Raw genomic sequence first — 26,065 nt, 5'->3', positions numbered from 1 at the left:
ATCGATCACAGTGAAATGTTGCTGCCGGCTCAGTGGTGTGCTCAATTACATCATCATCATCATCATCATCATCATCAACTTTACTTAGCAGACCCGGGTCCATAAATCACATACAACAATTAAAAACACCACCAGACAGATAGGTTACACATTCAGTTTACATATTACACAATCAAATGACACATCTATACAATATAAGATAAAAGATAAGACGCCGGTATGAGTGAATGATGTCTCTCTCTCTCTTCTCTCTCTCTCTCTCTCTCTCTCTCTCTCTGTCTCTCTCTCTCTCTCTCTCTCTCTCTCTCTCTCTCTCTCTCTCTCTGAGAGCAGGTGAAGGGGGTGACTGAGCTCAGTAAGGACGGCCTGGTCAAGATAGAGACGGCCCGCACGAACGGTGACTACCAAGAGGTACGACCACAACACTTACTAACATACTAACCCTAACCCTAACCCTCTGGAGTGATAGAACTACAACCAAACACCTCTGGACTGATAGAACTTCACGTTTTAATCCTTAAATCTTATTCTGATGCTTCATCCACCTCACTACCCCCCCCCTCCTCTCTCCCTCCCTCCCTCCCCTACCTCTTTCCCTCCCTGCCTCCTCTACCTCTCTCTCTCCCTCCCTCCCCTACCTCCCTCCCTCCCTCCTCTACCTCTCTTCCCCTCCTCTCTCCCTCCCTCCCCTACCTCCCTCCCTCCTCTACCTCTCTCCCTCCCTCCTCTCAACTCTCTCCCTTCCTCCTCTCCTCCCTCCTTCCCCTACCTCTCTCCCTCCCTCCCCTACCTCTCTCCCTCCCTCCTCTACCTCTCTCACTCCCTCCCCCCCCCCCTCCCTCCTCTACCTCTCTCCCTCCCTCCCCTCCCTCCCTCCCTCCCCTACCTCTCTCCCTCCCTCCTCTACCTCTCTCCCTCCCTCCCTCCCCTACCTCTCTCCCTCCCTCCTCTACCTCTCTCACTCCCTCCCCCCCCCCTCCCTCAGGTGGTGAGGCTGTGTGGGGATTGTCTGGAGAAGCAGGAGGGAGTGTTGGCCGACACCCACCTGCTCCGCCTGCGTCTGCTGAGCGCTGCCAGCGAGGTGCTCTCCTACCTGCACCGCTTCACCCACGCTGCGGACTACGCCGCCAAGATGGTGGAGGGATACATGTGAGTAGTGATGCGGTTGAGGTGGAGGGATACATGTGAGTAGTGATGAGGTTGAGGTGGAGGGATACATGTGTAGTGATGAAGTATGATGATGTAGTGTGGAGATAGGTCTGGTTATGTAGGACCGTGGAGATAGATAGGTCTGGTTATGTAGAAGTGTAGAGATAGATAGTTCTGGTTATGTAGGAGTGTGGAGATAGATAGGTCTGGTTATGTAGAAGTGTGGAGATAGATAGGTCTGGTTATGTAGAAGTGTGGAGATAGATAGGTCTGGTTATGTAGGAGTGTGGAGATAGATAGGTCTGGTTATGTAGGAGTGTAGAGATAGATAGGTCTGGTTATGTAGAAGTGTGGAGATAGATAGGTCTGGTTATGTAGGAGTGTGGAGATAGATAGGTCTGGTTATGTAGGAGTGTAGAGATAGATAGGTCTGGTTATGTAGGAGTGTGGAGATAGATAGGTGTGGTTATGTAGAAGTGTGGAGATAGATAGGTCTGGTTATGTAGGAGTGTGGAGATAGATAGGTCTGGTTATGTAGGAGTGTGGAGATAGATAGGTCTGGTTATGTAGGAGTGTGGAGATAGATAGGTCTGGTTATGTAGGAGTGTGGAGATAGATAGGTCTGGTTATGTAGGAGTGTGGAGATAGATAGGTCTGGTTATGTAGGAGTGTGGAGATAGATAGGTCTGGTTATGTAGGAGTGTGGAGATAGATAGGTCTGGTTATGTAGGAGTGTAGAGATAGATAGGTCTGGTTATGTAGGAGTGTGGAGATAGATAGGTCTGGTTATGTAGGAGTGTGGAGATAGATAGGTCTGGTTATGTAGGAGTGTGGAGATAGATAGGTCTGGTTATGTAGGAGTGTGGAGATAGATAGGTCTGGTTATGTAGGAGTGTGGAGATAGATAGGTCTGGTTATGTAGGAGTGTGGAGATAGATAGGTCTGGTTATGTAGGAGTGTGGAGATAGATAGGTCTGGTTATGTAGGAGTGTGGAGATTTTTCACTCTCACTGACTCCTTGTCTTTTGTAATTTCTCTCTCTCTGTGCGTTCCTCTCCCCTCTCTTTCCCTCCTACCCTCTCTCTCCTCCCCCCTCTCTCTGTCTCTCTCCCTCCTGCCCTCTCTCTCAATCTCCTCCCTGCTGTCACTCTCTCCCTCCTCCTCTCTCTCTCTCTCTCTCTCTCTCTCCCTCCTCCTCTCTCTCTCTCTCTCTCTCTCTCCCTCCCTCCCTTCTCCTCCTCCCCTCAGGAAGCTGTACCACCCCCACAGCGCCCAGCTGGGCATGTCCACCATGCGTGCCGGGGTCATCCACTGGCACGCTGGCCGGATCGAGGCGGGGCACGGCCTGATCTGCAAGGCCTACGCCATCCTGCTGGTCACCCACGGGCCCGCACACCCCATCGTCAAAGACCTGGAGGTACGCTAGATGAGGGGGGGGGGGGGTAGATGAGAGGGGGTGGGGGTAGATGAGGGGGGTGGGGTAGATGAGTGGGGGTAGATGAGGGGGGGTGGGGGTAGATGAGGGGGGTGGGGTAGATGAGAGGGGGTGGGGGTAGATGAGTGGGGGTAGATGAGGGGGGTGGGGGTAGATGAGGGGGGTGGGGTAGATGAGAGGGGGTGGGGGTAGATGAGGGGTGTGGGGGTAGATGAGAGGGGGTGGGGGTAGATGAGAGGGGTGTGGGGGTAGATGAGAGGGGGTGGGGGTAGATGAGAGGGGTGTGGTAGATGAGAGGGGGTGGGGGTAGATGAGAGGGGTGTGGGGGTAGATGAGGGGGGTGTGGTAGATGAGAGGGGGTGGGGGTAGATGAGGGGGGTGTGGTAGATGAGAGGGGGTGGGGGTAGATGAGGGGGGTGTGGTAGATGAGAGGGGGTGGGGGGCAGATACATACTGTAGACCCTGTTCATCCCTCATTCCTCGAGGTAACCTCTGATCTGATTGGTTGGAGATCACTGGATTGGCTGAAATCATTCACTCATCTGCTGCTTTTAATCCAGTCGTGTGAGATCAGTGAAAGGTTCATGGAACATCTGGGGTCAGTTTTGTCTTAGTTTGTGTTTAGATATTTGAACATCTTGGGTCAGTTCTGTGTTTAGATATTTGATGAGACCAGTTCAGGTCCAGGGGAGAAGCACAGTCTCCCCGTGTCACTCTGACCTGTCCTGGTTTGACCCCTGCTGTCACTCTGACCCGTCCTGGTTTGACCCCTGCTGTCACTCTGACCCGTCCTGGTTTGACCCCTGCTGTCACACTGACCCGTCCTGGTTTGACCCCTGCTGTCCCTGCAGACCATACGCATGCAGACGGAGATGGAGCTGAGGATGTTCAAGCAAAGCGAGAACGCCTCCCACACCATGAAGGAGGCGGTGCTGAAGGATCAGCCCATGGGCGTGACGGCCTAACCCTCCCTCCGCCCACCCGATGATCAAGGGCCCCTTCCTCCCTCCCTCCACACGCTGCACCCCTGAAGCCCTCCAGTATCCAGTTCCCCAGTAGAACTACAGTACCAGAACCACTCCCCAGTAGAACTACAGTACCCACTGTGCCCCTGAAGCCCTCCAGTAGAACTACAGTACCCACTGTGCCCCTGAAGCCCTCCAGTAGAACTGTGCCCCTGAACTACAATACCCACTGCACCCTTGAACCCCTCCAGTATCCAGTTCCCCAGTAGAACTACAGTACCCAAGCTGTGTTCAGGGCTTTAGCCTACAAAACCAGCAGAATGTTCCATTGCCATCAGTGTAGCTTCAGCCTTCCATCTCCTATTCAAGAACTACAGGTACAGTAGTGTACAGGTACAGTAGTGTACATTACAGTGCATCATCCTGGCAGAGGGCCAAAGCGCAAAGTACTTTATTCCTACAGTAGATGAATGAACCACTAAGATCAACACACGCATGTCTTGAACCCCACATTAAATATGGATGGAAGGTATTAAATATGAATGGAAGGTAAAAGTCAACACCGGTTGTTTGTCTTCATTCTAGGGCAGAAATCAGCCCACATTTAGCTTTAAAGAAAACATGACAAGTTTGCATTTTCTTTGTTTTATTAAAAGTGTGGAGTCGATCACATGCGCTTGCTTGTTCTCTTGTAGACGATGTTACCCACAGTCATGGTCTGCAAAGAAAAACACCCTTAGAAACCAAACATAAACCAGTATGCCATTCAAGTATAGTATACAATGGACCAGTATAGTATACAATGGACAATCAACCAGAACCACTAGTCGCCCTGGCTGCCACGCCCATACTCACGCTGATGAGGGAGTCCCCACTCAACTCTGTGACCGACTCGATGCCCTTTAGAAACACCACCAGCTTCTTCCCTTCCACCAGGTTCACCACACTCTAGAGAGAGAGAGGCGAGAGAGGGGCGAGAGAGGGGCGAGAGAGGGGCGAGAGAGGGGCGAGAGAGGGGCGAGAGAGAGAGGAGGAGAGAGAGAGGAGGAGAGAGAGAGGAGGAGAGAGAGAGGAGGAGAGAGGCGAGAGAGAGGCGAGAGAGAGGCGAGAGAGAGGCGAGAGAGAGGCGAGAGAGAGGCGAGAGAGAGGCGAGAGAGAGGCCAGTTAGACCAGGCTCACCACAACCTGGAGAGAGAGACCAGTTAGACCAGGCTCACCCTGGAGAGACCATCTAGTTACACCAGGCCAGGACACTACAGGAGGGGATGACAAATACTTTAAACCGAGTGGATTTATGACGATGCTCAACGAACCCGAACCGTCAGGCAGCGTCTCAAAATCATCCACCTGGACGACTGACCGCAACCTCCTCAAAATCATCCACCTGACCAACTCACCTTAACCTTTTCTCCGGTGAGGGTCTCCAGCTCGCTCTCCTGACCGATGGTGAACTGGTTGACCATGACCTTCTCCCCTGTGGTCACCGTCACCTTAAAGCTGTTTCCGTTCTGCTCGATCTCAGAGATGCTCTTCAGGTCTTTGCCCTTCTGGATCAGCTCGTCCGGGAGACCTGGAGGAGGACTTCATGTTAATATGGATCAGACTTCATGTTAATATGGATCAATCACTCATTCAGATGGATCAATCACTCATTCAGATGGATCAATCACTCATTCAGACACACAGGTTCAGTGATGGGAGCAATGCGCCCAGAAGAATGGTTCTGCTCCAAAGGGCGAAGATCAATTGTGTGCGGTGAGATAAGATTAAATGTTTGTTCCAAGTTGTGCTCGGTGAGATAAGATGGTTTGTTCCAGACTGATCATGTGCTGCTCTGTGAGAAAGGATGCATCACAATGAGAAGAACAGACAGGACGCAGGCCTGACCAATGATCAGACAGGACGTCTGCAGGCCTGACCAATGATCAGACAGGACGTCTGCAGGCCTGACCAATGATCAGACAGGACGTCTGCAGGCCTGACCAATGATCAGACAGGACGTCTGCAGGCCTGACCAATGATCAGACAGGACGTCTGCAGGCCTGACCAATGATCAGACAGGACGTCTGCAGGCCTGACCAATGATCAGACAGGACGTCTGCAGGCCTGACCAATGATCAGACAGGACGTCTGCAGGCCTGACCAATCAACCAATGATCATTTCACTACATGACAACTGCATGTGGCACATTTTGAATCATTGAAGTCGAGACAAACGTATGTTTTGTGCATCTATGATCTAGCCTTGAATGTGGCCTACAGATTAATCCAAAAAGTCTATAGCCTAGGCTAATCCTAATTGCCAAAAATAATTGAAGGGGACCATTCAGATTAAAATAAGCATAGGAAGTATCAATTGTTTTATCACTCACCAATTGCCTTCATAAAAGGCTCAAAATTCTCCGCTGAGACGAGCTGGTATTTCCCACTGAAAGCCATGATGATGTGAGGAGAGACGGGATGTGACGGTGACCCTGTCTTAAATAGCGGGCTGGGAATCATTAACAGAAAACAGGTGACTTTGATATCCCGTGAGCTCATCTGGGAGTTACAATGAGCTTTCCAGCAGGTGGGGGTTGTCTTGATTAGTCTGCTGCTTCCATTCAATTGATCGAGCGGTGAGTAACCAGACCACTTATCTGTTTAATCAGAGTTGATACCATCGACACACAACAGCAGGACTTGATGTCATCAGTAGCCTAGACTTACTCATCAAACGCATTGTCTTGTCCTTGACTTTTGCGCTGCGTGTGTGTGTGTGTGTGTGTGTGTGTGTGTGTGTGTGTGTGTGTGTGTGTGTGTGTGTGTGTGTGTGTGAGCGCACACTGGAGAGCACTGGAGAGTGTTGCAATGGAGAGTAGATTGAAGCGCCCAGTATTTAAAAAAAAAAAATCTGAACCAATAAAATACATAGTAATGTAATAAGTAAATGTAAGTCAATTAAAATGTGAATAATTTAATTTGTATCTGTTTTGTGTTTCATTTTCTCTGCCACAGGCCTTTTGTAGGCCGACTTTGTGGCAGTGTGGTATATATATATATATATAATCAGCCATTTGAGCAATGGACAAGGTCAGGGTCTCGTGCAAAGGTGTGATTCGTGAAAATGACATCCGCAGACCACTTGGTTACAGAACAGTGTGGTTTTCAATAAAAAGCCTATTCGTTTAGGTTAATTAATAATTCATATTAGTCTGAATATTATAATTTCTTTCGTTCTGTCATTGACCAGCAGGTGGCGCTTTAGGACAGAACAGGGAGCATAAAGCAACTCGGTTTTCCCTTTGACCTGTTGCCTTCGACCCGGCATTCCCTCAACCGCTCTGACAAACTCCTCGGAGGTTTATCAAGCCTTGAGTTTCGATACTTGGTGAGTTATATTATTCATGTGTTTTGCCAAATAACACTGAACTAAGAATCGCTGCCGATTTCCAGTCAGACACGTGATCCCTGAAACGGCTTCTAGAGATTTACCTGCAGATAGCTTATAGAAGTCATCTGTAGGCTACATTTATTTACCCATCAATATCCTCAGACAACAATAATGTCACATTACATCATCACCATCAAGGTTCTTTTTTATGCAAAGACAATATAATGCTATCAGCTGATTCTGGGATAAGATAAGAGAGATTTCTCCCCACAAGTAGCTAGTTCTAACTCCAAAAGAAAGAAAAGAGGAAGGAAGCAAAGCCAGGCTGTATTTTGTATGTTTAAAGTGTGTTTTTGTGTTTAAATAAGTAACACTGAATGATCTGTAGGCGGCTCTCTCACCGCCAGGTGGCAGGATGCGGTACTGCAGCACCAGGGGCGGCGTCCGCGGGCGGGACTTCCGGGAGGTCCTGTTCTCCGGGTATGCCCCGGATGGGGGGATGTTCATGCCCGAGGCCCTCCCCGCCCTGACCCCTGACACCCTGAGGTCGTGGGCGGCCCTGTCCTACCCCCAGCTGGTGACGGAGGTCTGCGCGCTCTTCATACCCTCAGAGCTGATCCCTCGGCCGGACCTGGAGGGTGGGTGAGACCGGGGCGGCCGAGACCCGCCAACATGGGGGTCTGGGAGAGCGGTGGGTGAGACCGGGGCGGCCGAGACCCGCCAACATGGGGGTCTGGGAGAGCGGTGGGTTTGACCGAGGGACGGGATGTTTTTGAGACCGTATAACCCTCACTCTGTCATCCTCACCCTCATCCTGTCATCCTCATCCTCACTCTGTCATCCTCACCCTCATCCTGTTATACTCACCCTTTAGCTTTAAAACTCTCTGGAACATCACCCTCGGCTTGTGTCTATCATCGCTGTCTCACACACACACACACACACACACACACACACACACACCACCACCACCACTGGTGTGTGCAGTTCTCTTTCCTCCCTCTCATTCCTTCTCCCCTGTTCTAACGTGATTGGCTGCGTGATTGTGGATGATGTGATTGTGGAGGATGTTATTGTGGATGATGTTATTGTGGATGATGTGAGTGTGGATGATGTTATTGTGGAGGATGTGATTGTGGAGGATGTTATTGTGGAGGATGTGATTGTGGATGATGTTATTGTGGATGATGTGAGTGTGGATGATGTTATTGTGGAGGATGTTATTGTGGATGATGTTATTGTGGATGATGTGAGTCTGGATGATGTTATTGTGGATGATGTTATTGTGGATGATGTGAGTGTGGATGATGTTATTGTGGAGGATGTTATTGTGGATGATGTTATTGTGGAGGATGTGATTGTGGAGGATGTGATTGTGGAGGATGTGATTGTGGATGATGTGATTGTGGATGATGTGATTGTGGATGATGTTATTGTGGATGATGTGATTGTGGAGGATGTGATTGTGGAGGATGTGATTGTGGATGATGTGATTGTGGAGGATGTTATTGTGGATGATGTGATTGTGGAGGATGTTATTGTGGATGATGTGATTGTGGAGGATGTTATTGTGGATGATGTTATTGTGGATGATGTTATTGTGGATGATGTGATTGTGGAGGATGTGATTGTGGATGATGTTATTGTGGATGATGTTGTTGTGGATGATGTGATTGTGGATGATGTTATTGTGGAGGATGTGATTGTGGAGGATGTGATTGTGGAGGATGTGATTGTGGATGATGTTATTGTGGAGGATGTTATTGTGGAGGATGTGATTGTGGAGGATGTGATTGTGGAGGATGTGATTGTGGAGGATGTTATTGTGGATGATGTTGTTGTGGATGATGTGATTGTGGATGATGTTATTGTGGAGGATGTGATTGTGGAGGATGTGATTGTGGAGGATGTGATTGTGGATGATGTTATTGTGGAGGATGTTATTGTGGAGGATGTGATTGTGGAGGATGTGATTGTGGAGGATGTTATTGTGGAGGATGTTATTGTGGAGGATGTGATTGTGGAGGATGTGATTGTGGATGATGTTATTGTGGAGGATGTGATTGTGGAGGATGTGATTGTGGAGGATGTGATTGTGGAGGATGTTATTGTGGAGGATGTTATTGTGATGTGATTGTGGATGATGTTATTGTGTATGATGTGATTGTGGAGGATGTGATTGTGGAGGATGTTATTGTGTATGATGTGATTGTGGAGGATGTGATTGTGGAGGATGTGATTGTGGAGGATGTTATTGTGATGTGATTGTGGATGATGTGATTGTGGATGATGTTATTGTGGAGGATGTTATTGTGGAGGATGTTATTGTGGAGGATGTGATTGTGGAGGATGTTATTGTGGAGGATGTTATTGTGGAGGATGTTATTGTGGAGGATGTTATTGTAGATGATGTTATTGTGGATGATGTGATTGTGGAGGATGTTATTGTGGAGGATGTGATTGTGGAGGATGTTATTGTGGATGATGTTATTGTGGATGATGTTATTGTGGATGATGTTATTGTGGAGGATGTTATTGTGGAGGATGTTATTGTGGAGGATGTTATTGTGGATGATGTGATTGTGGAGGATGTTATTGTGGAGGATGTGATTGTGGAGGATGTGATTGTGGAGGATGTTATTCCAGCGCTGGTGAGTGCGTCCCTGGCGGGGTTCTCGGTCCCGGGGGCGGTCCGTCTGGCCCGGCTGCGTGGCGGTCTGGTCGTGCTGGAGCTCTTCCACGGGGAGACGCTGGCCTTCAAGGACCTGGCCATGACCGTCACCGTGCGCTTCCTCACCTACTTCCTGCGCAGGGAGAGACGCCGCGCCATCGTGCTCGTGGGTAAGGAGGGGCTTGTGGGTAAGGAGGGGCTTGTGGGTAACGAGGGTCTCTGGACACCTGAGCCATCTAGTTTCTTATTGGGCAGTTTTATAAGTTTTGGTTTTGCCTTAAAGATTAACTTCCTGCTGTTTTGTGAAATAAATATACACAATCTTATATGTATCTAATTCCTTCCTTGTTCCAGAATATAATATGAGATGCTAGTTTGACCTTCCTCGTCCTCCAGGCACCTCCGGGGACACGGGTGGCTCGGCCATCCAGAGCGCGAGGGGCCTCCCTGGGCTGGACGTGGTGGTGGTCTACCCCCGGGGGCGCGTCACCCCCGTCCAGGAGAAGCAGATGACCACCTGCCTGGAGGACAACGTCCACGTGTTCGCAGGTCTGGCAGAGAGGGGCAGGGAAGCAGAGGGGGCGTCCTGATGGTCAAACTGACCCTTCACTGTGTCCTGTGTCCTCCCCTCCAGTCTGTCTCCCTTCACTGTGTCCTGTGTCCTCTCCTCCAGTCTGTCTCCCTTCTCTGTGTCCTGTGTCCTCCCCTCCAGTCTAACCCTATTTTGGAACTTGATCAGTTCTTTAATAATTATATTGTTGGAGATTATAGATGAAGGAAAGGAGACAAGATGAAGTGGTCACTGAAAACTATTGAGATGCACCCTGCGCTAACCACAGACATCTTTCTGAACACACTCACCCACTCACCTGTCCTGTGTGTCCTCGTCCGTGACAGCACCTGTCCTGTGTGTCCTCGTCCGTGACAGCAGCTGTCCTGTGTGTCCTCGTCCGTGACAGCAGCTGTCCTGTGTGTCCTCGTCCGTGACAGCAGCTGTCCTGTGTGTCCTCGTCCGTGACAGCAGCTGTCCTGTGTGTCCTCGTCCGTGACAGCAGCTGTCCTGTGTGTCCTCGTCCGTGACAGCGGACGGCAGCTCGGACGACATCGACGTCCCCCTGAGGCGCGTGTTTGCCGACCAGGAGCTGGTCAGGAGCCACGGCCTGATGAGCCTCAACTCCGTCAACTGGTCCCGGATCCTGGTCCAGATGGCCCACTTCATCTACGCCTACCTGCACATGGGGGTCCTGGAGCCGGCCGGCGCCGAGGCGGAGCTGCCCGTCCTGGAGGTGGTGGTGCCCACCGGGGGGGCCGGGAATATCGCTGGTGAGAGGGAGGGAGGGAGGGAGGGAGGGAGGGAGGGAGGAAGTGTGCGTGCGCGTGTGTGTGCGTGTGCGTGTGTGTGTGCGTGTGTGTGTCTTTATCTGTCTCTCTCTCTCTCTCTCTCTCTCTCTCTCTGTCTCTGTCTCTCTCTCTCTCTCTCTCTCTCTCTCTCTGTCTCTCTCTGTCTCTGTCTCTGTCTCTGTCTCTCTCTCTCTCTCTCTCTCTCTCTCTCTCTCTCTCTCTCTCTCTCTCTCTCTCTCTCAGCTGGCTGTATTGTGAAGGAGATGGGGGTTCCTCTGCGCCTTGTTGCCATGGTGAACTCTAATGACATTGTGCACAGGACGGTGAAGAGTGGGGACTTCTCCATGGCAACCACGGTCACACAGACCTTGGCCCCGGCCATAGACATCCAGGTGCTGTGTGTGACGGCTCAACACTGTGTGTGTGTGTGTACGTGTGTGTGTATGTGTGTGTGTGTGCGTCAGTGTGTGCGTGTGCATGTACGTGTGTGTGAGTGTGTGTGTGTGTACGTGTGTGTGTGGTGTGTGCGTGTGTACGTGTGTGTGTGGTGTGTGCGTGCGTGTGTGTGTGTATGTGTGCGTGCGTGTGTGTGCGTCAGTGTGTGCGTGTGCATGTATGCGTGTGTGAGTGTGTGTGTCTTTAACACACTGTGTTCTTCCCAGGACCCCTACAACATGGAGCGTGTGTTCTGGCTGCTCTCTGGCCGAGACGGGGCTCTGGTGACGACCATGATGGAGGAGTTCCACCGCTCACACACACACATACTCACCCCCGCTCTGCACACACAGGTCTGCACACTACACACACACACACACACACTCACCCCAGCTCTGCACACACAGGTCTGCACACTACACACACACACACACACACTCACCCCAGCTCTGCACACACAGGTCTGCACACACACACACACACACACACACACACACACACACACACGCTCACCCCAGCTCTGCACACACAGGTCTGCACACACACACACACACACACTCACCCCAGCTCTGCACACACAGGTCTGCACACACGCACACACACACACACACACACACACACACACACACTCAGCCCAGCTCTGCACACACAGGTCTGCACACTACACACACACACACACACACACGCTCACCCCAGCTCTGCACACACAGGTCTGCACACTACACACACACACACGCTCACCCCAGCTCTGCACACACAGGTCTGCACACACACACACTCACCCCAGCTCTGCACACACAGGTCTGCACACTACACACACACACACGCTCACCCCAGCTCTGCACACACAGGTCTGCACACTACACACACACACACACACACACGCTCACCCCCGCTCTGCACACACAGGTCTGCACACTACACACACACACACACACACACACACACACTCACCCCAGCTCTGCACACACAGGTCTGCACACTACACACACACACACACACTCACCCCCGCTCTGCACACACAGGTCTGCACACTACACACACACACACACACACACACTCACCCCAGCTCTGCACACACAGGTCTGCACACTACACACACACACACACACACACACACACTCACCCCAGCTCTGCACACACAGGTCTGCACACTACACACACACACACACACACACACACACTCACCCCAGCTCTGCACACACAGGTCTGCACACTACACACACACACACACACTCACCCCAGCTCTGCACACACAGGTCTGCACACTACACACACACACACACACACACGCTCACCCCAGCTCTGCACACACAGGTCTACACACTACACACACACACACACACACACGCTCACCCCAGCTCTGCACACACAGGTCTACACACTACACACACTAGAACGGCTGTTCTGTTCTCTGGTCTGTGTGTCCAGCTGTTCTGTGGTCTGTGTCCAGCTGTCCTCTGGTCTGTGTGTCCAGCTGTTCTCTGGTCTGTGTGTCCAGCTGTTCTCTGGTCTGTGTGTCCAGCTGTCCTCTGGTCTGTGTGTCCAGCTGTCCTCTGGTCTGTGTGTCCAGCTGTTCTCTGGTCTGTGTGTCCAGCTGTCCTCTGGTCTGTGTGTTCAGCTGTCCTCTGGTCTGTGTGTCCAGCTGTCCTCTGGTCTGTGTGTCCAGCTGTTCTCTGGTCTGTGTGTCCAGCTGTCCTCTGGTCTGTGTGTTCAGCTGTCCTCTGGTCTGTGTGTCCAGCTGTCCTCTGGTCTGTGTGTCCAGCTGTTCTCTGGTCTGTGTGTCCAGCTGTCCTCTTGTCTGTGTCCAGCTGTCCCAGGTGCTGTCAGCTGGTACGGTGGGTGATGGAGGCATCGTGGAGACCATGAGGAGGTGCTGGGAGGAGAACCACTACCTGCTGTGTCCTCACACCGCTGTGGCCGTCTGGTACCACTACCACCACCCAGCCAGGCCTGGAGTCAGCAGGTCACACACACACACACACACACACACACACACACACACACACCACTACCACCACCCAGCCAGGCCTGGAGTCAGCAGGTCACACACACACACACACACACACACACACACACACACACACACACCACTACCACCACCCAGCCAGGCCTGGCGTCAGTAGGTCACGAACACACACACACACACACACACACACACCACTACCACCACCCAGCCAGGCCTGGAGTCAGCAGGTCACACACACACACACACACACACACCACTACCACCACCCAGCCAGGCCTGGAGTCAGCAGGTCACACACACACACACACACACACACACACACACCACTACCACCACCCAGCCAGGCCTGGCGTCAGTAGGTCACGAACACACACACACACACACACACACACACACACACCACTACCACCACCCAGCCAGGCCTGGAGTCAGCAGGTCACACACACACACACACACACACACACACCACTACCACCACCCAGCCAGGCCTGGCGTCAGCAGGTCACACACACACACACACACACACACACACACACACACACACACAGATACTCACTCACTCACGCTACTTCGCAATATCCCCCATGATGACCGTCATATCCCGCCCTATCACAGGTGTTGCATAGCAACAGCATCTCCTGCCAAGTTCCAGGCGGCGGTACAGAGGGCGGGGCTGACCCTCGACCTCCCCGAGGCCGTGGAGGCCCTGGACAAGATGGCTGCTCGCTCCCAGGGCCTGGAAAGAGGACAGAGCTGGCAGGAGGACTGGGAGAACCAGCTGAGGGAGACGGTCCAGTCTATCAGTTCAGCCAGGCAGCGCGGCGTGCCTTATTACAACTGATCTAGAACCAGTATTCACACATTTAAATATCACAGCTGATCCTCTAGAACTAGTATTCACACATTTAAATATTACAACTGATCCTCTAGAACCAGTATTCACACATTTAAATATTACAGCTGATCCTCTAGAACTAGTATTCACACATTTAAATATTACAGCTGAGCATCTAGAACTAGTATTCACACATTTAAATATTACAGCTGAGCATCTAGAACTAGTATTCACACATTTAAATATTACAGCTGAGCATCTAGAACTAGTATTCACACATTTAAATATTACAGCTGAGCATCTAGAACTAGTATTCACACATTTAAATATTGTAACTGATCTAGAACTAGTATTCACACATTTAAATATTACAGCTGATCTAGAACAAGTATTCACACATTTAAATATTACAGCTGATCTAGAACAAGTATTCACACATTTAAATATTACAGCTGATGATCTAGAATAAGTATTCACACATTTAAATATTACAGCTGATGATCTAGAATAAGTATTCACACATTTATAGATACCAGAAATTTGGCAGCTGCTGGTATTTTTGTCTCCATCTAGGCAGACCTCGAATTATGCTACGAATTGTGCTTTATTTTCTTCTTTTTATCATATTATGAAAGTTGAAGTTGTGAAGAACCCACTCAATATGACAAAGGGTCACTAAATCGTATATTTAAGTCCCCTGTCTTGTGAGAAGTGTGAACAGCTCTGAATCTTTGAGGCCCTTTTTCTCTGCTTGGTGAATTCAAGTATTCTCTACACACATTCACAGAAGCATATTTTCTTCAAATATTTTCTGATTTAAATGTATGAGACATCATTTGAAAGTTTACAATCTGCACTTTCATTATCTGTAAGAAACTGACCTTCTCTACTTGACCAAATCACCAGCGGCTGAACGAATGATTCCCTAAAGATTTGATCCTCTCTCCTTTTAATATAAACTCATCCTCTCTCTCTCTCTGCTGTCTGAGTCTTTGTTCAAATATAAAAGTGAGTAGAACAGGACAAGTCCTCCTCAGTCTGGTCCAGGGCCTGATGTTCAGCCTGGTCCAGGACCTGATGTTCAGCCTGGTCCAGGGCCTGATGTTCAGCCTGGTCCAGGGCCTGATGTTCAGCCTGGTCCAGGGCCTGATGTTCAGCCTGGTCCAGGGCCTGATGTTCAGCCTGGTCCAGGGCCTGATGTTCAGCCTGGTCCAGGGCCTGATGTTCAGTCTGGTCCAGGGCCTGATGTTCAGCCTGGCTCAGGGCCTGATGTTCAGCCTGGTCCAGGGCCTGATGTTCAGCCTGGTCCAGGGCCTGGTGTTCAGCCTGGCTCAGGGCCTGATGTTCAGCCTGGTCCAGGGCCTGGTGTTCAGCCTGGTGTTCAGCCTGGCTCAGGGCCTGATGTTCAGCCTGGTCCAGGGCCTGGTGTTCAACAGGGCCGGAGGGTCAAGGTGTTTGACGGTGGGAGATATGGGGGCTCTATTCCTGCAACCATGTGTACTGTGTGTGTGTGTGTGTGTGCGCGCATGTGTGTGTGTGTAGATTCTGTTCTGGCCCACGTGGGTTTCTCTGTTAATAGAGTACGGTACTTATATTGTATGAGGTGATTGTTATACGGTACGTTCTGTCTCCCTGCGGCTTGGCTTTGTGTCTGTGTGTGTGTGTGTGAGTGGGTGTGTGTGTGTGAGTGAGCGAATGCTTTCTTATCAAGCTGCTGTTAATCATCTGTGGATAAAGAGCTTTTTTACTATCCTGCTATCTGGTAGGATCCTCAACTCCTCACTCTCTTCCCATCTTCCCCTGGTGGAGTTTGCGGATTCAAAGGTCTGGAGCCCACGCCTTGTCTTTACTGTGTCTGAACTATTGGACCCTGTCTAGCTTCAATGAGAGACTTTGGTCTTGTAGTGATGATGTCATATCCTGTATAGACTCAGCTGATGTGTGCAGAGTCATCATTCTCTAGCCAACACTCAACCTGAGCACTTAAAGTGAGGGGGGTTCATTCCGTCTGTAACACACTTAATATCTTAGTAACAGGCTGCTAGGTATGTTTTTTATCGGTGTTTATCTGTGAAGGACCTGACTGGTGTGCTCCAGAGGGAACAGATGAGCAGTTGTAATACAGTGAATAACCAGAGTGGTAGTTTTGTACAGTAAGCTTTATTGTTGCATAGACTAGAGCACAAGCAGGTTTACACGTCTCACAACGTTGCTAGTTTCTATAAAACTCTTCTTATTCTATGTCTTTATCTATGTACTGTACAACATGTCTGTACACGTCCGAGGGCCCTGATACCCAGGCTCTCTCACTGGGGGCTTCTGTGGGGAGGGGCTTGGCTCATTATGTGCAGGAGTTTCATCAGCAGGTTGTGGCCATGGCTACTGCTCTCTGATTGGCTTGTGAACACGTTGTCCTCATCTCCGTCGAAACAGGATTGGTCAAGACTGCATCCCTCTGAAAGAACATGCGTTTGACATGAAATTAGAGGCGGAAATCAGATAGACACTAGATGTACCTATCATAACTCCGTCAGTAACATGAATCTACTCTAAGTAGGCCAGAGCAAAAGCTGGTGACTACAAAATACTAAATCTCTGATGAATTAACACTTCACCACAATCCCCATGAAAGAAAACCAACCCTACTGCATACGTAAGATACCACAGTAACCAGATGACCAGGCTGGTACCCAAACCATAACCAGATGACTGTACCAGATGACCAGGCTGGTACCCAAACCATAACCAGATGACTGTACCAGATGACCAGGCTGGTACCCAAACCATAACCAGATGACTGTCCCAGATGACCAGGCTGGTAGCGTGCCTACCCGAGTCACAGCAGATCCCCGTGGCGGCACAGCGCCCCTCGTCGGAGCCGCAGGTCTTCCCCCCGGCCTCGCACGGAGACAGCAGGTAGTTCTCCTCGGCGCAGCGCGCCGCCTCTGGGGAGCCCACGGAGCAGCCCATCCCCTCAGCACAGCAGATGCTGGGGCCGAAGCAGAGGCCCCGGTCCCCGGGACCACACGACAGGCACTGGGGGAGGGGAGACGGGGAGAGCTATCAAAACAGGGTGAGACAGTAGCCTACTACACAGCACAGGGTGAGACAGTAGCCTACTACACAGCACAGGGTGAGACAGTAGCCTACTACATAACAGGGTGAGACAGCCTACTACATAACAGGGTGAGACAGTACAGGGTGAGACAGCCTACTACATGGTACAGGGCTGAGTTTAAAGCCTTGATAACTACACTAACCACTCTAATCAGTCCATACCCCAATAATGCAACCCTACTCCCCCCACGTACCACGGAAACCCAATCAACGATCCCCTCAACTTCATGGTTATAATACTTTACCTTTCTGGAGGGCGTCTCTGGGGCGGATCTCTTGCCTCCTATAGGGCAGTTAGAGATGTAACAGGCGGAGCAGGCAGAGAGCAGCACTACCAGGACAAGGGCCGACGCCAGAGAGCCAGACATCGCCACTGATAAGAGATAAATAGATTAGCCACTGATAAGAGATAAATAGATTAGCCACTGATGAGAGATAAATGGATTAATCACTGATAGAGATGAATAAAATAGATGAGTCACTGATAGAGATTAATAAAATAGATGAGTCACTGATAGAGATGAATTAAATAGATAAGTCACTGATAGAGATTAATAAAATAGATGAGTCACTGATAGAGATGAATTAAATAGATAAGTCACTGATAGAGATTAATAAAATAGATGAGTCACTGATAGAGATGAATTAAATAGATGAGTCACTGATAGAGATTAATAAAATAGATTAGTCACTGATAGAGATTAATAAAATAGATTAGTCACTGATAGAGATGAATAAAATTGATTAGTCACTGATAGAGATTAATAAAATAGATGAGTCACTGATAGAGAGACAGGTGGAGGGAGGGTTGAGAAGTGTCTCCACATTTAGAACGCTTCAGGAAAGCGTTCAAGACAATGCAATGGTCAAAGTGTAACTCTACAGTAGTTCCCTTCAAAAGACACATTCAATAACATATGACGTTCTTAGAGTACATTGTACTGTAGTAAGACCTATAGTCAGTTCACTGCATTAGAACAGATGTTACAGAGAAAGACTCACTGTGTGGAGGTTGAGGCTTTGCTGAGGATGATCTGTGAAGTGGTCAGCGGATGATCTTTGTCGAGGTCGTGTTTTGTTTCTGGTCCCAAAGGTCCCTTTTATACTCCAGGCTTTGTCCCTTGGGTTGTGCCACGGCTTTAGAACCACCAATTAGCCCAATCAAGTCAGGTATTAATTGTGTGACCTAATTAGTCTGGGGTAATGGACATTCAGATAGACAGGACAGGTCAGAGGTCAGGCGTGACCATGCACAAGAGGGTACGGCTTAGTGAGGCTTTTCACTCACTGACACTGATCTGGGTTCAGCCTCCAATCCTTTTCATGAATATTAGGATGACCAACTAAAGACAGGTCTAAGTGATGTTCGGAGGACTTGGAATAGCAAGCAGAGTTACAGGAGTTGCTGATTGTTAACATATTGGCCCATTGTGTGTGTGTGTGTGTGTGTGTGTGTGTGTGTGTGTGTGTGTGTGTGTGTGTGTGTGTGTGTGTGTGTGTGTGCGCTCGCGGACATGCGTGTGTGTGTACCATGTGCATCTTAACACATGGAACACGGGTGGCCAAGCCTATGCAACCTAGGCTACTTAGAAAGAATATCAAAACAAAGATATGGCAAAAAGGTCCTCAAAGTTTTAAATGGACCCTGATATTACTCATTCTTCCTCATTATGCTTTAATCATGGATAGACACTATGAATGTAACTCACCCAATTATCAGGTCTGTTATTCCCACTGGCTCAACCTCTGTAATTCCTGTAATTAACTAATCTAACCGAACCCTGACTGCAGTGACATCACTCATGATGATGCTGATGAAGTATGCGTGGCTGATTAGAGGATCAATCCTCTGTGTTGGACTTCAGGGCCTGTTCAGTCTGAACCTGACACGTAGAGACTATACTCTCCCTGAGGGCCTCAGTATTGAGCTACAGTTGTTCTACTCAGCTACAATGGAAGTCAACGGGGGTCAATGAGACATTGAAAAAGTATGATACTGTAAGAATGTGCTTTACTGAGCTGGGAAGCACAGGGTGTAGTTTTAGCAGTCTCGGTAAGCTCTCCTGTGACATGTAGCTTAAAACCGTAAACATCCTTACACAAATGGAAAGAAAATCAATACATATGCAAACATGTTCAGTCAATTTTTGTGAAAGCATTCTGGGAAATTATTTTCTATTTATGACCGCCGACAGGCAGCGCCAGACCACGCCCCCCTGCCTGTAGACCCCGCCCCCCTGCCTGTGGACTCCGCCCTGATTGAGAGAGACTCCAACATGGCGGCCTGACAGACTAACACCGGTAGGACCAGTCTGGTTATCACTGTCAACATTCACACACCGATCTACCGGGACCGACACACCGAGGAAAGAGCGAAGATATTAAAACTGCAAACTCGGTGGTTGTTTCAGTGTATCCGGGAAATGACCTGCAACAGAAACTAACGATACAGTAACGATACGATAGAGACACTGTTGCTCTTCCCTGAGAGGGGGACTTCTGGACACCCCGAGTTACTGGTTGGGATTCTTTGAGATTCATCAGAAATGTGTTGGAGGTAAGATGTTGCCTAAACGGACACCTTTCAAAATACCAGCTATGTAGTCATTTCCTTGTTCAGGTTATATTGCTCGAGTGTGACTGTCAGCTGACACGATCCTGTAGGTCGATACCAGACTGGGATGAGGGAGAGAGAGGGAGAGAGAGAGAGAGAGAGAGAGAGAGAAAGAGGGAGAGAGAGAGAGAGAGAGAGGGAGAGAGAGGGAGAGACACCAGAGAGAGAGAGAGACACCAGAGAGAGAGAGAGAGAGAGAGAGACACCAGAGAGAGAGAGAGAGAGAGACCAGAGAGAGAGAGAGACACCAGAGAGAGAGAGACACTAGAGAGAGAGAGAGACCAGAGAGAGAGAGAGAGACACCAGAGAGAGAGAGAGAGACACCAGAGAGAGAGACACTAGAGAGAGAGAGAGAGAGAGAGACACCAGAGAGAGAGAGAGAGAGAGAGAGAGAGAGAGAGAGACACCAGAGAGAGAGAGAGAGAGAGGGAGAGAGAGAGAGAGAGAGGAAGGTGAGAAGAAAGACGGGAGGAGAGTGGATGAGTACATGTCGTCATCCTTGGTCTCTCATAGCGGTATCGGTATCAGCCCTTTGTCTCTTGGCTGTGTGATATATATGGGTATATATATCTATATCTATATAGCTCAGATAGCTTTTTAAACAGATAGATAGCCAGTAGCTGTCCTATGCTATTGTTTGCAGGGCGGAAATAAATGACAGATGCCGTTTAATACCGTATTGGTGACGCTGTGGGCAGGAACCATGGATGTATTAATAGAACATGGCAGGACCTTTCATTGTCAGAGTCCTTTGTTTTTGTGTACAAACCCCAGCTGACAATCCTGTCAATCCCAGATGTTACATTATAATCCCCCCTCCCCTCACCCCACTGACCCACTCTAATACCCCCCAGCCCACTCTAATACCCCCCAGCCCATATCAATCTGGGCCTTTGTACATTGTGACCCAGTAGCCTAAATAAATAATAACGAATAATGTGTTTTTTGTCATAGATGCATGATAGGAATCTGGTTTGATCTGGAATATGTAGGGGTGGGTCGTATGCCCACCTCCCTTGTTCTCTGTAAAGCGCATTGTGTTGCCTCTGGGTATGAAATGTGCTATACAAATAAAGCTTTGATTGATTGATTGAGGAGTACCATGTACTGTGCTTACAGTAGCTGTACCTGACCTATGACCCTGAGAGGAACATGCTCTCCCCACCGAGCCACCATTGTGTGTTCACTCTCATTATGAGCTCGTGACACTCATTACGTGTTCATAACTAGTTAATTGATACCCCTCTGTGTAAAGGATGATTTTCAATTGAAAACCAGTGTATTGTTTTACATTGTGGCAATAGTTCTCTCATTCATAGACATCCCTGCTTGGCTACTCAAGTGACAATTGCCTGTATCAGGTGGCACAATTTGCCTACAGTATGACTATGTAATCTACTGTGACTGAAACAGTGACCAACTATGACACTTCAGTCATGAGTGGACAAGGTGATCCCTGTCCAAGCTTTTGCATTGTGGGCAAATATGCACAGACACAGTGGGTTTTCTGTATAAGCTTATCAACTTTGATAGTGTAGCTGCTTTGTTCAAAGAGAAGTATTTGGTAGCTGTAGGTTATTATTAGATCCCACTGTGGCCGTTGTGTGCTATTAGCATGTTGCTGTCCTGTATGTAATGGTGCTGTGTTGCTGTGTGTGACCATACATACGCTGGTGGGCGTGGGTGTGTTAGTGTAGTGCTGTTGGGGTGTATGTGTGGGTGTTAGTGAATTCATGCCTGCTGCGTGCTAGCCTGTTTGTGTGTGCAAGGTCGCGTGTGTGCTAGTGTGTCATTCATGCCCAGTGTGTCTGCCCGTGTGTGTGTGTGTGTGTGTTGTGTTTTAAGGTTCTTTTGTTCATTCCCACAAGGCAAGCCTGTAGACATTCCGGGAGTAAGTGAAATAGCCCAGAACACAGCTGCTGAGCTGCCTGCCACCACCTGCTGTCCCTGAGGAGGCTGACTGACCACCTGCTGTCCCTGAGGAGGCTGACTGACCAGGCTCACAGTGTGACTACACCCTCCTGACTGACCAGGCTCACAGTGTGACTACACCCTCCTGACTGACCAGGCTCACAGTGTGACTACACCCTCCTGACTGACCAGGCTCACAGTGTGACTACACCCTCCTGACTGACCAGGCTCACAGTGTGACTACACCCTCCTGACTGACCAGGCTCACAGTGTGACTACACCCTCCTGACTGACCAGGCTCACAGTGTGACTACACCCTCCTGACTGACCAGGCTCACAGTGTGACTACACCCTCCTGACTGACCAGGCTCACAGTGTGACTACACCCTCCTGACCAGGCTCACAGTGTGACTACACCCTCCTGACTGACCAGGCTCACAGTGTGACTACACCCTCCTGACTGACCAGGCTCACAGTGTGACTACACCCTCCTGACTGACCAGGCTCACAGTGTGACTACACCCTCCTGACTGACCAGGCTCACAGTGTGACTACACCCTCCTGACTGACCAGGCTCACAGTGTGACTACACCCTCCTGACTGACCAGGCTCACAGTGTGACTACACCCTCCTGACTGACCAGGGAACGACTCCCCCAGCAGCTACGCACAACACCGTGTTACTGTGGAGATACTAGTCGCTATTACTGACCAAGAGCATTTTATTGTGGGACACTTTATTGTGAGACAGAATCGCTTACTTTTTTAACCCTTTCAGACATCGGCAAGTTTCAGTATGAAGGAGCTTCAGCGAGCCAAAAAACGTACGGAAGAATAAAAAACTATAAAGAACTGGAGAACAATAGTGTGAATGCTGACACAGCATTCACCCTTATAATAAACACAGAAAGAAAGAAATAGTGGGAATATCACAAGTTGGGCTAGCTTCTGCAAGCTAATTATTCCAATTAGGTGGGCAAACAAGCTTTATTATAACAACAACACTCAAATAACCTTCTCTCTCTCTGTCTCTCTCTCTCCCACTCTCTCTCTCTCCCCCTCTCTCTCTCTCCCCCTCTCTCTCTCTCTCTCTCTCTCTCTCTCCTCTCAGGTAATTCCGAGCTCTGTCCAGCAACAACCCCCCACCCCTGCACCATCACCTCCTGTGATGTCATCACCGCCCGCCGGCCTCCCCGCCCCCTGCCCAGCTCCTGTGATGTCATCACGCCCCGCCGGCCTCCCCGCCCCCTGCCCAGCTCCAGTGATGTCATCACGCCCCGCCGGCCTCCCCGCCCCCTGCCCAGCTCCTGTGATGTCATCACGCCCCGCCAGCCTCCCCAGGCCCCTGCGCCCCCCCTCGGCCCTGGACTCCCTGTCCATCGCGTCGCTGCTGTCCGGGGACGATGTGGAGGACGAGGGCGGGGACGGAGGGCTGGGCGACCTGGAGGTCAACCCCTACGACGGGCTGCCCTTCTCCTCGCGCTACTACGCCCTGCTGGAGGAGCGGCGCCACCTGGCGGTGTGGAGGACCAGGCGCCGCCTGCTGGAGCTGCTGGAGACGCACAGCATGGTGCTGGTCAGCGGACGCAGCGGCACGGGCAAGAGCACGCAGGTAACACACACACACACACACTCATGCACACACACACACACACATATACACAGGCAGGCAGATTAGTGTAGGTGATAGAGTTTTATCAGACCAGGAAGTGGTGTTTCACATGACAACACTTCACAGCACTTGGCTTGAGATGCTGCTCATTCTTAAGCTTAAGTCAATACGTGTTCTTCCTGAAATGCTATCTTTCACTCCCACTCTCTCTCCCCTTCTCTACCTCTCTCTCCCTCCCTCCCTCCCTCTCTCTCCTTCTCTACCTCTCTCTCCCCCTCTCTCCCCTTCTCTACCTCTCTCTCTCCCTCCACCCCCTCTTCCTCTCTCTCTCTCTCTCTCTCTCTCTCTCTCTCTCTCTCTCTCTCCCTCCACCCCCTCTTCCCCTCTCCCCCCCCCCCCTCTTCCTCTCTCTCTCTCTCCCCCCCCTCCCTCTCTCCCTGTCTGGTCCTGTGTCCAGGTGGCTCAGTGGTGTGTGGAGTACGCCCTGTCCCATGAGTTCTCCCACGGGCTGGTGTGCTGCTCCCAGCCCCACGCTGCAGCGGCGGCCAGCCTGGCGCTCCGCGTGGCTGATGAGATGGACCTGAGCCTGGGGCTGGAGGTGGGCTACAGGGTCCCCCACGACGAGGGCTGCACACCCGATACACTGCTCAGGTCAGGATACACACACACACACACACACACACACACACACACACACAATAATCCCAACTCCCTCTAACTGGTGTATCCAACCTCATCCCCTAGGCCTGGAACACAGGACTTTCCCCTGTCCCCCATTGTGTTTAAATACAATACTACGCTGTCTCTGTTTTTCTCAATAGCTCTTCTTCCTCCAGGCATAAGCAGAGTAGTAAGAGTAGTATTAGAGTACTGTAGTAATAGAGTAGTATTAGAGTACTGTAGTAATAGAGTAGTATTAGAGAACTGTAGTATTAGAGGGGTATTATAGTACTGTAGTAATAAAGCTGTATCTCTACCCCTCAGGTTCGTGAGCGACTCTCTCCTGCTGGAGGAGATGATGTCGGACCCCCTGCTGAGGCAGTATGGCGTGCTGGTGCTGGACGAGCTGCAGGAGCGCACCGTGGCCACCGACGTCCTGCTGGGGCTGCTCCTGGACCTCTGCCGGCAGCGCCAGCACCTCCGCGTGGTCCTCCTCACCAACCCCTCCCTCGCACCCCGCCTCGCTGCCTTCCTGGGCCCCGCCGTGCCCCTCCTCGCCGTGGACACGCCCACCAGGGGCCCCCCGGCGCCAGGAGGAGGTGGAAGACGAGGAGGAAGAAGAGGAGGAAGAGGAGGAGGAGACCAGGCCGCCGGTCGTCCGTGGAGACTGTGTACCGGGACCCCCTGTCGGGGAGGGAGCCCCCGCTGGCGGCGTGTCACATGGTGCTGGACCTGCACCGACGAGGAGAGGAGGGGGACGTGATGGTGTTCCTGCCCAGTGCCCAGGTAACCCTGACCCTGACCCTAACCCTGACCCTAACACACTCACCAGTCAGCCCAGTACCCAGGTAACCCTGACCCTAACCCTAACCCTAACCCTAACACACTCACCAGTCAGCCCAGTGCCCAGGTAACCCTGACCCTAACCCTAACCCTAACCCTGACCCTGACCCTGCCCAGTGCCCAGGTAACCCTAACCCTAACCCTAACCCTAACCCTGACCCCGCCCAGTGCCCAGGTAACCCTAACCCACTCACCAGTCTGCCCAGTACCCAGGTAACCCTAACCCTAACCCACTCACCAGTGGGATAGTCTAATGATGGTCTGTATGAGACAGTCTACATCAGATAGTCTATTGATCCTCTGTAAGGGACAGTCTATGTGGGATGGTCAGTGAGACTCTTACCAGCTGTTATCCCTGTGGAATCAGTTTGTCTCTTTCTGTAGAGGAGTGAAATGTTCCGTCCTCTTCCTGGTCTATAGCTGTGTCCTCCCTGGGGACAGAGAAACGGGGACAGCCAGTAACCTGAGACTAGAACAGCGTCTCTGTGTCGGGTGTCTTGGGTGGCTCACTGAGATCACTCTGATGCACACGCACACGTGACACACACTCACACACACACACACACACACACACACACGCACACACACACGCACACACACACACACACGCACACGTGACACACACCAACGCACACCCATCAACACACACCGACCAACACACACACTCCAACGCTCACACCAAAGCACACTCACGCACACACTCACACACACACACACACACACACACACACACACACACGCACGCACGCACACACACACACACTCACACACACACACACACACACACACACACACACACGCACGCACACACACACACACTCACACACACACACACACACACACACACACACACTCCTACTATGTCAATATCACCAGCACAGCCCAGCGCTGAGGGAAGCCCAGAGAAGACACCGGGGCACGGCCACATGAAGAGATGAGAGAGCTGCCCTCCTTCCACCCCCTTTAAGTATCATCAACGCTATCTCTTAAAGTGGAAATCCCTTTAACTGGTCACCATAGCCAGTCCCATCCCTTTAACCGGTCACCATAGCCAGTCCCATCCCTTTAACCGGTCACCATAGCCAGTCCCCATCCCTTTAACTGGTATCCATAGCCAGTCCCATCCCTTTAACTGG

General features: G+C 50.6%; 5 protein-coding genes across 5 annotated transcripts in view; 3 read left to right on the top strand and 2 right to left on the bottom strand.

Moving 5' to 3' along the window:
* smyd1a (SET and MYND domain containing 1a) overlaps positions 1-3,549 on the top strand; it is a gene marked incomplete at both ends in the record, with an annotated part of 8,014 nt that extends 4,465 nt beyond the window's left edge. The window contains 4 exons of the mRNA XM_084460191.1: positions 329-411; positions 986-1,149; positions 2,398-2,566; positions 3,436-3,549. Coding sequence (XP_084316317.1) covers positions 329-411; positions 986-1,149; positions 2,398-2,566; positions 3,436-3,549 — 530 coding nt within the window. The remainder of the gene's footprint in view (positions 1-328; positions 412-985; positions 1,150-2,397; positions 2,567-3,435) is intronic.
* Positions 3,550-4,216: 667 nt separating this feature from the next.
* fabp1a (fatty acid binding protein 1a, liver) lies at positions 4,217-5,988 on the bottom strand (the record flags this gene model as incomplete). The annotated part of the gene is made up of 4 exons (XM_084460190.1): positions 4,217-4,267; positions 4,405-4,497; positions 4,947-5,119; positions 5,922-5,988. The coding sequence occupies 4 exons, from the start codon at positions 5,986-5,988 to the stop codon at positions 4,217-4,219; spliced, it is 384 nt and encodes a 127-aa protein (XP_084316316.1).
* An 863-nt stretch (positions 5,989-6,851) lies between these two features.
* On the top strand, positions 6,852-15,109 carry thnsl2 (threonine synthase-like 2). Its single transcript, XM_084460198.1, has 9 exons — positions 6,852-6,919; positions 7,330-7,560; positions 9,569-9,763; positions 9,990-10,142; positions 10,677-10,916; positions 11,178-11,326; positions 11,597-11,722; positions 13,181-13,335; positions 13,954-15,109. Exons 2-9 carry the CDS (start codon positions 7,338-7,340, stop codon positions 14,177-14,179), a joined length of 1,467 nt encoding a protein of 488 aa, XP_084316324.1. The 5' UTR covers positions 6,852-6,919; positions 7,330-7,337; the 3' UTR covers positions 14,180-15,109.
* A 1,330-nt stretch (positions 15,110-16,439) lies between these two features.
* oxt (oxytocin) lies at positions 16,440-17,658 on the bottom strand (the record flags this gene model as incomplete). The annotated part of the gene is made up of 3 exons (XM_084460051.1): positions 16,440-16,628; positions 17,005-17,209; positions 17,536-17,658. The coding sequence occupies 3 exons, from the start codon at positions 17,656-17,658 to the stop codon at positions 16,480-16,482; spliced, it is 477 nt and encodes a 158-aa protein (XP_084316177.1). The 3' UTR covers positions 16,440-16,479.
* Positions 17,659-23,078: 5,420 nt separating this feature from the next.
* The window catches only part of dqx1 (DEAQ box RNA-dependent ATPase 1), a gene marked incomplete at its 5' end in the record, with an annotated part of 8,041 nt that continues 5,054 nt past the window's right edge, over positions 23,079-26,065 (top strand). The window contains 5 exon segments of the mRNA XM_084460189.1: positions 23,079-23,426; positions 23,884-24,077; positions 24,411-24,654; positions 24,656-24,745; positions 24,747-24,872. Of these exon segments, the coding sequence (XP_084316315.1) occupies positions 23,079-23,426; positions 23,884-24,077; positions 24,411-24,654; positions 24,656-24,745; positions 24,747-24,872 (1,002 nt within the window).

The sequence above is a fragment of the Borostomias antarcticus genome, assembly GCF_949987555.1.
Source record: "Borostomias antarcticus genome assembly, chromosome: 30".
NCBI lineage: Eukaryota > Metazoa > Chordata > Actinopteri > Stomiiformes > Stomiidae > Borostomias > Borostomias antarcticus.
The sequence above is the reverse complement of the archived record's forward strand: the minus strand, read 5'-3'. Positions and strand labels throughout refer to the sequence as shown.